At 64.3% G+C, this 12,085-nt stretch overlaps 6 protein-coding genes across 6 annotated transcripts in view; 3 read left to right on the plus strand and 3 right to left on the minus strand.

The window, feature by feature from the left end:
- Positions 1–790, plus strand: part of PFL1_05539 (uncharacterized protein) — a gene marked incomplete at both ends in the record, with an annotated part of 1,893 nt that extends 1,103 nt beyond the window's left edge. Inside the window, 3 exons of the mRNA XM_007883075.1 lie at positions 10–257; positions 358–630; positions 722–790. Coding sequence (XP_007881266.1) covers positions 10–257; positions 358–630; positions 722–790 — 590 coding nt within the window. The remainder of the gene's footprint in view (positions 1–9; positions 258–357; positions 631–721) is intronic.
- Positions 791–1,079: 289 nt separating this feature from the next.
- Positions 1,080–1,626, plus strand: PFL1_05540 (uncharacterized protein; the record flags this gene model as incomplete). The annotated part of the gene is made up of 2 exons (XM_007883076.1): positions 1,080–1,304; positions 1,408–1,626. The coding sequence occupies 2 exons, from the start codon at positions 1,080–1,082 to the stop codon at positions 1,624–1,626; spliced, it is 444 nt and encodes a 147-aa protein (XP_007881267.1).
- Positions 1,627–4,113: 2,487 nt separating this feature from the next.
- Positions 4,114–6,823, plus strand: PFL1_05541 (uncharacterized protein; the record flags this gene model as incomplete). Its single annotated transcript, XM_007883077.1, has 3 exons — positions 4,114–4,571; positions 4,656–5,052; positions 5,135–6,823. The coding sequence occupies 3 exons, from the start codon at positions 4,114–4,116 to the stop codon at positions 6,821–6,823; spliced, it is 2,544 nt and encodes an 847-aa protein (XP_007881268.1).
- Positions 6,824–7,876: 1,053 nt separating this feature from the next.
- On the minus strand, positions 7,877–8,442 carry PFL1_05542 (uncharacterized protein; the record flags this gene model as incomplete). Its single annotated transcript, XM_007883078.1, has 2 exons — positions 7,877–8,080; positions 8,218–8,442. 2 exons carry the CDS (start codon positions 8,440–8,442, stop codon positions 7,877–7,879), a joined length of 429 nt encoding a protein of 142 aa, XP_007881269.1.
- Positions 8,443–8,838: 396 nt separating this feature from the next.
- PFL1_05543 (uncharacterized protein) lies at positions 8,839–9,356 on the minus strand (the record flags this gene model as incomplete). The annotated part of the gene is made up of 2 exons (XM_007883079.1): positions 8,839–9,078; positions 9,210–9,356. 2 exons carry the CDS (start codon positions 9,354–9,356, stop codon positions 8,839–8,841), a joined length of 387 nt encoding a protein of 128 aa, XP_007881270.1.
- Positions 9,357–9,801: 445 nt separating this feature from the next.
- Positions 9,802–11,738, minus strand: PFL1_05544 (uncharacterized protein; the record flags this gene model as incomplete). The annotated part of the gene is made up of 2 exons (XM_007883080.1): positions 9,802–9,933; positions 10,035–11,738. The coding sequence occupies 2 exons, from the start codon at positions 11,736–11,738 to the stop codon at positions 9,802–9,804; spliced, it is 1,836 nt and encodes a 611-aa protein (XP_007881271.1).
- Positions 11,739–12,085: the final 347 nt, after the last annotated feature.

Here is a 12,085-nt window from a genome sequence, read left to right on the forward strand (position 1 = left end):
GCGCTGAAGGAGGCGACGCCGACGAGGATCTGTTCGTCGTCGACGAACCTGAAGTCGTTGACGACGACGGGGGCGAGGGCGAGGGCGAGGGCGAGGGCGAGGGCGAGGACGTCGACAAGCAGACCGGCGGCGGAGGAGCCGGCACCAGCCGCGCCAAGCAGGCCGGCGGCAGGGGAACCGGCACCAGCCGCGCCAAGAGGCCTACCGGTCCGGCTTCAACTGAGGCGGCACGCGGCGTGGCCGCTCTCGCCAAACAAGTAAGTGCGGAATAGCCCCTCCCGCGAGCTGCTCGACGCCACGCAGATGGACTTGAGGGGAGGGCTGAGGGTGGCAACCCCCCTCTGGATGGCCCTGCAGGTGGACCAGCTGCAGAGGCAGCTCGATCTCGTCATCCGCATCATGGTCGACGCCTTTTGGCCAGAGATGGGGTCCCAACGCGAGGCCATGCGCGCCGTCCACGCCCGCCTCGGCATGCCTGCCACATTCGGACCGGCTCCGACGATCCCCGACCTCCTCGACGCGGCGGTGGCAGAGGCCGCACATGGGGAGCGACAGACCGAGCAGGCCGTCATTGAGCAGGAGGTCGAACGACGAGCCGAGCACGATCGGGCCAGGGCCGAGGCTGACCAGGTGGGTTGGGTCTTGATCCCCTCTCGGAGCCGTTGAGATGCGTTGGGAGTCGCCGACTGACCACGCCTGCCTTCCGTCCGTGCTCGCGCAGGCCGAGAACCGCGACATCATTTCGTACAGCATGAGTGGATACGACACGAGGCCCGATTGGGAGGTGTAAGCCGCCCCTCCCGGTGCAACCATCCGCGGCGTACAGGCATCCGCTTCGCATCGTCGGGCCTACGCCTGTGCAGAAACGGCGACCCGTCCCTCCCCTCGAAAGGATCGAGGCAGCAACGCGTCTCTTATCCGCTTGGCTTCCATCACGATCCTCAGCAAGCCACTCTCGACCCACGTCATCTCCCGCCGCCATCATCAAAGACCAAGCTTCGCCTCGACCTCGCGAGCCTCCTATCGAAAGCATCGCACCCTAACACCCCCTTAGGCCGCCACGAACGCATCACCGCCCCATGACTCGCGACCGCAACGAGATCAAAGATCGCTCCTCGCCCTCGCCCGCTCCTACTCCAGCTCCGTCGCCTTCTCCGTCATCTTCAAACAACGCCAGGGCCGACCAGCCGTGGACCGATGCGGATCGCGCCCTCATCATCCGCGCCCTCCTGGACACGGCGCCGCTCGGACCCGAATTCTACAAGCGCGTCGAGGAGCTCCTTCCCGGTCGTCCGCAGCACCTCGTACGTCCTCCTCGCCCTCTCCTCTTATCTCGCTGTGCTCGTTCCTGATGCATCGAGGCCCACGCTGAGGATCTCTACCATGTCTTTTTGGCGTTTTGCGCAGGTGAGGCTGCAGTGGAGACGCCGCATCGAAAAGGAGATCCGTCAGCTCTTTGGCGGCGTTCCCTCCGCCGCAGATAGGAGCAGCGGATCGAACGCGGGTGCGATCGAGGGCAGCTCCGGAAATACAGGCGACGACGACGAAGAAGGCGGAACGAAGAGCAAGAAGCGTCGAGGGTCGACGGGACGGCGGGGCAAGAGCAAGAAGGCTAGGGAGGCGTGAGGTTTGAGTCGACGACCATTGCATTCGCCGCGGTGGCTTTCTGACACGCTAACGAGGCAACCAGACCCGTGCTCGGGCCCCAGGATGGCTGGAGAGGGAGGGTGAGGCGCGACGCCTTGGAGTGCCACCGCCGAGCCCGGTCGTCGTTCAACCCGGGTCCGTAGCTCAACTGCCATCCTCAGCTTCTCGGGCCAGTCCCTGCCCCTTTCCGTCTTACACCCGATCTCGTAGTGCACTTCAACTTCGTTGTTCCCCTTACTCGACTGTCTGACGCCTCGAAGGCAAGCTCCGCCGAGCCTGATCAGTGTCGGCTGTCGCCAGGCGTCTGCGGCTTTGTGGCTTGATGATTTATATCTTGCCCAATCTGGCCGCTCAACATCGACGGACACTTTGGCCGAGTGGTCAAGGCGTATCCCTGCTACAGTTAGACGAGTCGAACCAGGATATGGGTTGGCACCATCTCCGAGTCGATCCAGGCCGCCTAGCTCTTCCCAGTCCGACAACTGGGCCGTCATGGTCTCCCACTGCTCCGATGAGACTGGAGACACCTCCATCGCAGACCTCGTCGTCGGCCTCCGCACCGGGATCATCAAGACCGGCGCCCCATGCCGGTGAGTACCAGCTATCTGTCCCCCGCGTCGGCCACCCTCCACCCTCTCGCACGTCAGCCGCCCGTCCGCCGCTCTCCGCCTTCGCTCTTGGCCCTGCACCACCGCTCCCCGGCCCCGACCCCTTGTCCCCCGTCCCGTCTCGCCTCGCACACGTTACTGACACCGTCCCTCTTGACCTCTGAACGCTTTTTCGTGCTCAAAACCCGCATGTTCGTTTCAAACTGAATGAGCTTTTGAGCTCCGAGGCCGAGGCGGTCTACGCCGCCCTGGATGGCTTCACCCAGGGCGAGACCGCCCCAAAGGTCCTCCAGTAGAGGACCTCGGCCTGTTATCGACTTGTTTTGACTCAACCCTTCCGTGTGTGTGTCTGTCTGTGCCTGCCGAGCCTCGATTGTGAACTTGCCTGCGGCCTGGCGAGGGCTTTTCCGGCGTATTTCATTTCCCCCCAAAAAATGCAGTCGTTCGGTGAACAATATCTGGTACCCTCGGGACGCATAATGAAAAAAAAAGAGAAACCGCCTCTCCGACGGTGCTATTATATCTCGACACCTGTGAGGATCGAACTCACGCCCGCGGAAGCGGATATCCTTTGACAGAGCGATAGCAGGGATACGCCTTGACCACTCGGCCAAAGTGTCTATGTGTATAAACACGTGAAAATTTGAAATATATATCCTTAAAACGTTTTTGAATGGCTGACTGAGCTCCCTCCACTAGGAAGACGCTGGCCAACAGACTTTTCCGACTGTGGCGTCGAGACCGCTCCAAAAGGGGCGATTGTCACCCTTCCTAACCCTCTCGCCCACCACCACCACTGCCACACTTGCTTCTGTGAACGCATTCGCAACAGCTTCCGCTTCAGTCGCTTCACCCCAAGACCACTCCTCAGCTTTTGAAGTCTTGCTGTCGCCGCTCAGCTTTGCTCACCACTGCTCGCAGGGTCATCCTCGGCCCCTTCCTCAGCCTCCCTCTCGCTCTTCCTTTCCCTCTTCCTCGGGCCTACGTATCGCACTCCGTACACCCAGCGATACTCCACCAACCCCCTCGGCACGCCTCCAACGCCTCGGCACGCCACCAACCCCGTGCGTGCCCCTGCGCTCCCTGGGTGCCCGCATAGCTGGTGCGCTGCTCCCTGCCCTCGCTTGCCTACCTGACAGTGAGTATCGGCAGCCACGCTAACCTCCCTGACATCAGGATCCGGCTCTCTGGACGTCGGCCGTCGTCTGCCGGTCAGTGCTCCGCTCACCACCTGCATACACCCTTGCCCGCACGCTACCTGGCGCCTTCGCCCTCGCTCTCGCGACCCGGCTCCGGCACCGGCACTGGCATCGGCACCTTCTCTCTCGCCCTTGCTATCGGGCATCAGCGCTGTCGCCACAAGGCCAGATAGCGTCGCTTTCGCCACCAACCACGCCTACGTTCTTCGCCACCCGCCAATCATTGGGCAACAGCTCCTGCGCTCCGTCGCTTCCCAGCATCCACGCTCGCGCGAACGGGCATCGATCTTTGCACTCCTAACTCCATCCGCGTTGTCGCCACTACCAGCCACCGCCCTTGCTCGCCACCCAGCACCCCTGCACTGTTCGCTCGCCTCTGGTCATCAACTCTCGCGCTCGCAAACAGACTCCGGCTCATCGCTCGCCCGCTCGCCACCAGCCGCCGGGCACCGGGCACTCTCTCGCACGCTCGCTCGCCACCAGCCACCAGGCAACGGCCCCCGCCTTCGCTCGCCACTAGCCGCCGGGCACCGGGCACTCTCTCGCACGCTCGCTTGCCACCAGCCACCAGGCACCGGGCACTCTCTCGCTCGCCCGCTCGCATCGTCCTTGCGCTCCCTAGGACCGACAACCGCGCCCGCCCTCACTGCACATCAAAAATGGCTCCAGTCGAAGCTTGGCAGAGGCGGGCCGACTATTGGATCGAGTTCCATCAGGAACAGGACGATGACTACGAGCAAGGGCTGGAAGAGTACTGGGGAGAGTTCGAGGCCGCTCGCACCTCCTCGATAACCGACGAGGAAGAGGTCTGGCGAGAAGTCATCAAGCTGCGCGATGACTTCATCCGATGGTTCGAGAACCGGTACAAGAAGATGTTTCCCCAGGTCGGAGGGCTCCGACCGTTCGACCATCGCGAGAAGAGCACAGCTCTAGCCACGAGAGTGTGCAAGTTTATCGACGAACGCGTCCGCTGGCTCGGCATCAAGAAGAAGCTGCCGAAGGCGGCGACCGTCGCGCGCTGGGCCAGCACTTTCTACAAGATCCTGAAAGTCGAGCTCTCGCCCGGACAAGTCTTTACGACGGAGGTCCGCTTCGAGATCGAGAAGCAGGTCAACAAGTGAGTGTGCCGTGGTCACAGCTGCGTATGGGCTGATCAGTTGCTGACCTCGCCGCGACTTCGTTGACCTTCCACCCGCTCCAGGATTTGCGAGCTGCGAGGTCTGGACCAGTACATCACCCCGAGGCCCAACTACGGCAAGGCCGAGCTCCTGCTCTTGATCGAATACGCGTTGCTGCCGGGCCAGCACGAGCACCACCCGGAACACGTTCTCCAGAACGTTCTCGCATGGCAGCTGATGTTCCTCACCGGAGGCCGTCCGGGTTCCCTGTGCTGGTCGAAGGATGCAGACAAGGCCAAGGCGCGCTACATGAAGGTCGGCGACCTGCAGTTCGTGAGGTCCAAGCCGAACGACCCACGCGCCATCACGCTGCTCGTTTCGTTGAAGTACCTCAAGGCCGATGGACCCGCGAGCGCCACCAAGTTCCCTCTCGATTTCGTCTTGATGCCACCGGGTCGGAGCCAGAACATCATCTTTGATGTAAGTACGGCATGTACAGCGGGTGCTTCTATCTGCCGGGAGATAAGCCTGACGATGAGTCTCTGCCCCCCTGTCATCTCAGCCCGCCCTCACGGCCTTCGCGTTGTTCTTGTCGCGAGGTTACTTCAAGCACATGAGGACAGCCGAAGACCTCTTCGCGGCCAGCACGGCGGCCATCGAGGTGAGGGACGACGTCAAGGCCCTTCCTCTGTTCGCATGCGCTCCTGCCGGCGGCCAGGGGCAGCGGGTCGGCCCCAGGCCCGAGCTTGGCCCGCTCAGCGCCCCTGTGCTGACGCAGGGGCTGCTCGCCTACGGAAGGGAAATCGGCCTCGTCGGCACGAGCTATTCGTTTCGCCACGACTCAGCCGAGGAGCTCGGCAGCGTGTTCGGCTCTCGAACGGCCGCCATCGTGCTCAATCATGCCCACGCCGCGGGCAACGTCTCCGAACGTCACTATCTGCGCACCATCTCGAACCTCCCCATCTCGGCCGTTCGCTACGGCGAGAACCTCCGCGCCAACAGTCTGATCGCGCAGTCGAACGCGAGGTTTCGGCGGTACGCGGGCCTCGCCGTCAGCGCCGTCGTCAGGATGGCGGCGAAGCGGGCCCGCGACGATACCGCCGACACCAAGAGCGCCAGGAAGAAGCGGAAGAATCCGAAGTTGGCAGAGGTCGATCGACAAGCCGACGAACACGTCCAGCACCTCGTCGAAAACATGAAGGAGATCGTGGACCAGCTCAACCAGCTGGTCCCGGTCAAGTGCAAGGTACGCGGGTACAAAGGGATCAGGCCGGCGGTGACCCATGCGCAAGACCTGCGTCGGAAGGGAAATGATCAAATCGCGAGCAAGATCGAGGGTCTCGTACTCGAATTTGAAGGCGTCAAGACCAAGAAGGAGAAGCAGAGGCGAGAGGAGCGGCGTCGCCTCAAGGTTCGATACGAGAGAGAGGAACGTCAAGAGATCCTCGGCAACGTCGAAGGGGATGTCGTCGAACGGGTCGAGGCCCTGCGATCGCTCGAGTCGTCCAAGCGAGCCGCCGAGACCATCGAAAAGCTCACGTCGGCGCCCAAAAAGTTCAAGATCGACGAAAGGCTCGACAAGGAGCTCGAACGCTCGACGGCGATGTTTGCTCCCGAGATTGCCGTCCAGCAGGAGGCGCGTGCCGGTCGCTCGACGCACAGCTCGATGTCCGCGCCACAGGTGGCTTCGACGTCGTCCGCGGCCCCGTCAACATCGCCCACGGCCCCGTCAACATCGCCCACGGCTCCGGCAACATCGCCCACGGCTCCGGCACAGAGAGCGGGAGACGAGGTTGTCGACGACGGACTCTTCGATGGAGAGCCGCAGCCCTTGTACGACGACCGCGACGAGGCGGAGGCCTGGGGTGCCAGCCTCGACGACGTGGTGCAGGGTCGACTGGCGCTGCTCTCCGCATACATCGGCAAGCTCCGATCCACTGGCCTCCTGCGCGAGGTTGAGGCGTTTGCCTCTACCCACGCCATGTGTTACTTCTGCGGGGCACCCCTTGAACCCTCGATCGCGGCGAGCACCAGCAACCTGCGACGCCACCTGCGCCGCCACGAGGAGTGGGCGGCGGCCCAGATCGGCGTCCGTAGCGAGCCCTTCACCGTCGCCACGCTTGAGGAATCGCTGCTTCGCTCAGCGAGCTCGGGCCAAGGACTTCTCGCGAACTCGCCGATGTCGGGACGCGACTTTGAGCAGGCGATGGCCGCGTGCCGCTCGAGGCCTCTCACCACCGCCTGGCTCTGACTGCTCCCGGATCCGGGACGAGCCCCTCGCCATCACCCCAAGCTGCGCTCCCTCGCCGTGACCTGCGCTCCCTCGCCGTGACCCCATCCAGCGCTCGCTTGCCTCCGACCAAAGCCATGCTCGCTCGCCACTACCATTACGTCCTTCGTCTCTGAATTCTCCTTGGCTTCTCCCTCTGCGTGTCTCTAGCCAAGGCCCGCCGGCCAACTCCAATGGCTTCTCGAGCCAATGCACTCCTCGACTGGCGCCAACGCGGTAGGAAGCCGGATGTGTGTGCATGTGTGTGTGTGTCCATGTGTGCATCATCCGTCATCGCCCCGGCCACTGCCACCGAGTCCGCCGGGCCTCGATCCACGACGCAGGCGCCCGGCTCTGGTCTCAAGTCGCCGCGGCGGCCGACGCCTCGCGAACCGAAACCGGGCGATACGAGACGCTCGATACCCCCACCTCTGCCGCCGTCAGCTACACATGCATCCTACTGGCATGGGGGAAGGGTTTGCTCATTTCGCCATTCGTGATCGTACACACGCTCGCGTCGACGGGAGAGGCGCAAGTCACCGCAAGCTGATGGCTGGCAATGCCTCTCCTCGATTCCTGGTCTGATGACCGGGTCCTCCGCATGGGCGGGTGCGTGACCCATCGTCCGCAGACGATCGCCGCTGCCAGACTCCTCGCCTCGCCTCGCGACGTCGGGCTGCCTAAGGGCAGGCAAGCTGTAGTGCGGGCCTTGTGACGCTCATGACGCCCTGCTGCGCGCCTGCGAGGGATGGGAGGCCTGTGGCCGGCTTGCTTCGGCTGCTTCCAAAACCCAGAGCTCTCGTGTGTTTCGCCAGGCAATCGCCGCACTTGCTCGTCCGTGCGCCGACGCTCGCTCGACAGTGGCCGCGATGATGCCACAACATCTTGACACGCTCGCCCCCGCCAGCGGGGCGGAAGGAGCGGCCTGGAAGGACCAGCTTCGGAACAGGAGCCATCTTGGGGCTCGGCCAGCTGGTCGTGCGGAAACGTGCGGATCGTGTCGCAGCGCTTCCGCTCTCCGCCTCTCGCTGGATCCTAGGGCGATTCGTCCTTGGCCTTCCTCTGCCTCTTGGCCGCCGCACCCGTCGACTTTCCCCCCGTCCGAGCTTCCCTCTTGCCGGGCCGTTTCATCGCCTCCTTCTTCGACGGCTCGTCGTGGGCGATATCACCGCCACCGCCGCGTCCGTCAAAGAGCTCGCGCATCGCCTTTTCGACGCGGCGCTTCCACTGCATCCTTATCTGGTCGAGCCTCGATGATGCGTGCAGGAGCCATGGGGCGAGTGTGAACGGGGTTCAGCCAGCCATCCGTGCCGGCCTAGTCCGCCGTACTCGTATCCAGCAAGGATAGAGTAGATGGTGTGAGGAAAACAGCTCACCATCTTGTTGGACCTCTGCGGGAACATCTGCTCGGTAAGACGCCAGAAGTCGACGTTGGGCGGAAACATGTCGAGGTAAGCGCCAAGCATCGCCGCGCGGTCCGCGTCCGTCCACGTGCTTTCAGCCCGACTCTTGACGGTGTCATGAGCAGCGTCGATGGCTTTGGTGTCGGTGCTGGCGGTGGAGGAAGACGGCGAGCTAGAAGGAGGAGTGGCGTCGCTCATATTGCCAGATCTGTCGCAGTCGTACAGGGAGCGGTGTGACGAGGGAGAACTATGTGTGGGGGATGGTGGAACAGAGGAGAGCGCGAGTCGGTTCTCGCATTGCTAGTTATCGCTCTGCCCCGTCGAGCGGCATGACTGGAGAGGCGGGCCGGCTGATGCTCATTTCGGCACCAAAGGAGGTGCGGTGCGGCGCGGCGCGGTGGGGGGACGGAAGGTCGGGGCGAAAAGGCAAGGCGGACAGACGAGAAGACGAAACGAGAAGTACGGGTACGCGATGTCGCCAACCGCCGTCCGAGAGGGGTCCGGTGCGATAGCACCATTGCCTCGTCGTCGTCCCAGACGAGCACGGAAGCCCATCTCGCCACGCCACCGCCGCCGCACCATCGTGGCGCCCGCTTATTCGTCCTTGACCTCATCCTCGACCTCGTCCTTGCCCTCCATTTTGAGCTCCTCGTCGCTCTGCTTGACTTTTCCCTCGGCCGCGGCCTGCCTCTTCCTCTTCCTCGTCGACCGGGTGCGTCCCTCTTCCTCTCCAGCGCCATCCTCGGTGCCGCCGCTGCTGCTGCTGCCGGCGCCGCCGCCGCCAAAGAGGGAGAGGAATTCCTTTTCGATACGACGTTTCCACTGCTGACGAATCTGCACCCGCCCAACCAGCAAACACCAAGCAGTCAGTTCATACACCCCGTCCCGTCCCGTCCCGTCCCTCTTTTCTACCCCTCGAATCGACGGCATCGGCTCGTCTTGTCTTGGGTTTGGGTATTACTTACGAGTTTGGGCGTATGTTGGGGGAACAGCGCTTCGATGCGGTGGAAAAACTCGGCACTGGGCGGACAGGTAGCGATGAATTCGCGGACCATGGTGGCGCGTTCGGCGTCGGTCCAGTTGCCCTCGGAGCGGGATTTGGCCGGTGTCATCGTCGGCGCTGATCGGTCAGCTCCTGACCTGTTGGATGTGGGGTGAAGGGGGGAGGGGGGAGGGGGGATGTGCTTGCACTGATGAGGGAGGAGGGGGTGGTCGTGTCGTGCTAGATGCGTGACGAGGTGGATCGAGGTGCAAGCGGATGGTGGTAGCGTCAAGAGAGGACGACCTGGCCCATCCAAATGAGACAGTGTTGTCCACTGCCCCCCAGAGGCGGAAGCGCAGGACGGACCAGAGGCACGTCGTGGTGTCGTGCGGTGCGGAAGGGCAGACTCGCTCCCTCTGGCCCTCACACGCACACAGCAACCTGAACAACAGCCACACGGCCAATCGAATCGAGCAAGGTGAAACGCGCACACGTCCCTGTGTATTGCTTTCGGAGATAAGTCGACAGGATGGGAGAGACCACAGCTTCCTCGCGGAGCCGCGGCGCCCGGCTGGCTAGGCCCACTCGTCGTCTGACCCGTCTATGTCGCCGCCTTCAATCTGGTTGGCCAGCTCGCGCTCGCGCTCGCGCGCCTCGGATGCCCACGCCAGCTCGGCCTTGTGCCCGTTGAGCGGGTATCGCATCGCCTGGAGCGGTTCGGGGCGAACGGCACAGGGACAGATGGGAAAGGGTCAGCTTCCGGCATACGTGCGCGCGCGCGCGCGGGACTAGGACGGACGGCACCCACCTTTACGCTCTCGTTGTGGAGCTGGAGGCAGAACTGGATGCGCTGCTGGAACTGCTGCATGGGCTCCTCGGTCTCGTAGACGTCCTTTTTCTCGCGGTTGACCATCTCGGCGCGCTCGTGGTCGACGCGGGTGCCGCTCGAGTCGACGACGCCGTCGCGGATGGCCTTGGCGACAATGTACTCGGCGTCCTCCTCGCTCTCGAGGTGCAGCTTGCGCGTAATGTCGGACAGCGAGATCTTGGAGTAGCTCAGCGAAATCATGCGGATGCCCGTCTTGATGACATTGTGGCGCAGGCGCAGGATGAGCGAGTAGGTCTTGTCGGCCTGGAAGAGCGCGCTGTGCTTCTGCAGCGTCGTCTGGAAGAGCGACAGGTCGCCCACCCGAACCGCCTGCACGATCTCCATGTAGGGCGCCAGCGCCCGCCTCAGCACGGGCAGCCGGAAGATGCTGCGCTCCGGGATGTCGCCCATGAGCAGCTCGACGACGACGAGGAACTTGTACGCCGTCTGCAGGAAGCCCGCCGCCGGCTGCGACTGGCTCGCCGGGACCGAGGGCGCGGCGGCGGCGGCGGCGGCGGCGACAGGAGCAGCCTCGTCCTTGGACGCGGCGGCCGCACCGTCGGCGGCACCATCAGGCTGCTGCTCTGCCTTTTTCGCGGCGGCGTCGTTGTGCTTCTGCTGCGAGATCTGGGGAGCGCGTCGGATGGCCTGCTGGAGGTGGGTGTGGGCGTCGGTGTAGCTCAGCTGGACGGCGCGGATGCGGCCGACGTAGTAGTCGTAGCGGGCCACCTGCGGGTTGCTGGCGCTGGAGCGCGGGAAGGGGGCGCGGGCGACGAGCTTGTCGGCCTGATCAAACAGGTTGGACTCGACAATGTAGGAGCGGAGGAGGAGGTTGATGACGGTGGCGGTGGTCTCGGAGTCGTGCCTGAGCGACGCGGTGCGGTGGATGGCGAGGAGCTGGCTGCGGATCGAGGTGAGGCCGGCGTCGACCTTGGCGCCCTTTGCGCGCGCGGCCTCGGCCTTGAGCTCCTCGGCGCGGCCAAAGTAGTAGACGGTCTTTGCGCCGAGCTGGTCGAGGGTGCGCCGGTTGAGCGACGTGATGGTCTGGAGCGACGCGACGGCCTCCTGGGACGCCTGGTCGTAGTGGTGGGTGTCGGCGAGGTGGACGAGGACGAGCAGGCGAAGGTAGGCGTGCACCTCGGGCTGAGCCTCGAGCAGCCTCTGGGCGGGGGCAGCCGGGGTCGCTGCCGCTTGCGCCGAAGACTTGCTGGCCGCCGCCTTGTCGTCGTTCTTGGAGGACTGGTCGGTATCGATGTCCATCGAGTCGGCGCCGGCCGGGGCCGAGGACGAGGACGAGGCAGGGGGGGCGGGCGAGGGAGAGTAGGGGGCGGGGAGGAAGGCGAGGAGGTGGGACTTGTTGGCGGCCGCGTCCTGGGCGACAATGGCCTCGTCGATGGCGAGGGCGAGGACGTCCGGGTAGGCATTGACCTTGCGGCGGACGTAGGGGAGGGTGCGGAGGACTCGGGCGGTGAAGCGCTGCTCTACGTGGGAGACGCTGCGCTCGATGAGGAGGAGGTTGTGGCGGATGAGGGCGAGGAGCTGGTCGCGCTCGGTGGGCTTGGGCGGTGCCTGCTTTGCCTTTGCCGCCGGGGCCGCAGCGGCGGTGTTGGCAGCAGCGGCTGCGGAGGCCGACGTGTCTGGCATGGTGGTGTGGGTTGCGACCGGTTTGTACGGCGCGCGCGCGGTTCGGAGTGGGGGCGGCGGCGTGGGTGTGGGTGTGGTGCGCGGGTGCGAATACGGGTGCGAGCGGTGGTGGTGGTGGTGGTGGTGGTGGTGGTGGTGGTGGTGGTGGTGGTGGTGGTGGTGGAGACGAGGAGGCAGAGCGAGGATATTGGCCTCGACGTCAGACCTGATGGAGCGAGAGCCCGGGCCAGGCTGCCTCTCTGCTGGCTGTCTGGCTGGCTTGCGAGGCCTGCGTCGATCACCCGTCTGCGCCTGCTGGCCCAGCCGGTCCACGGGCAGCCCGCAAGGGAAACCTCCACACGCGCGCT

This window comes from Pseudozyma flocculosa (assembly GCF_000417875.1).
Source record: "Pseudozyma flocculosa PF-1 unplaced genomic scaffold scaffold00020, whole genome shotgun sequence".
In the NCBI taxonomy this organism is placed as follows: Eukaryota; Fungi; Basidiomycota; class Ustilaginomycetes; order Ustilaginales; family Ustilaginaceae; genus Pseudozyma; species Pseudozyma flocculosa.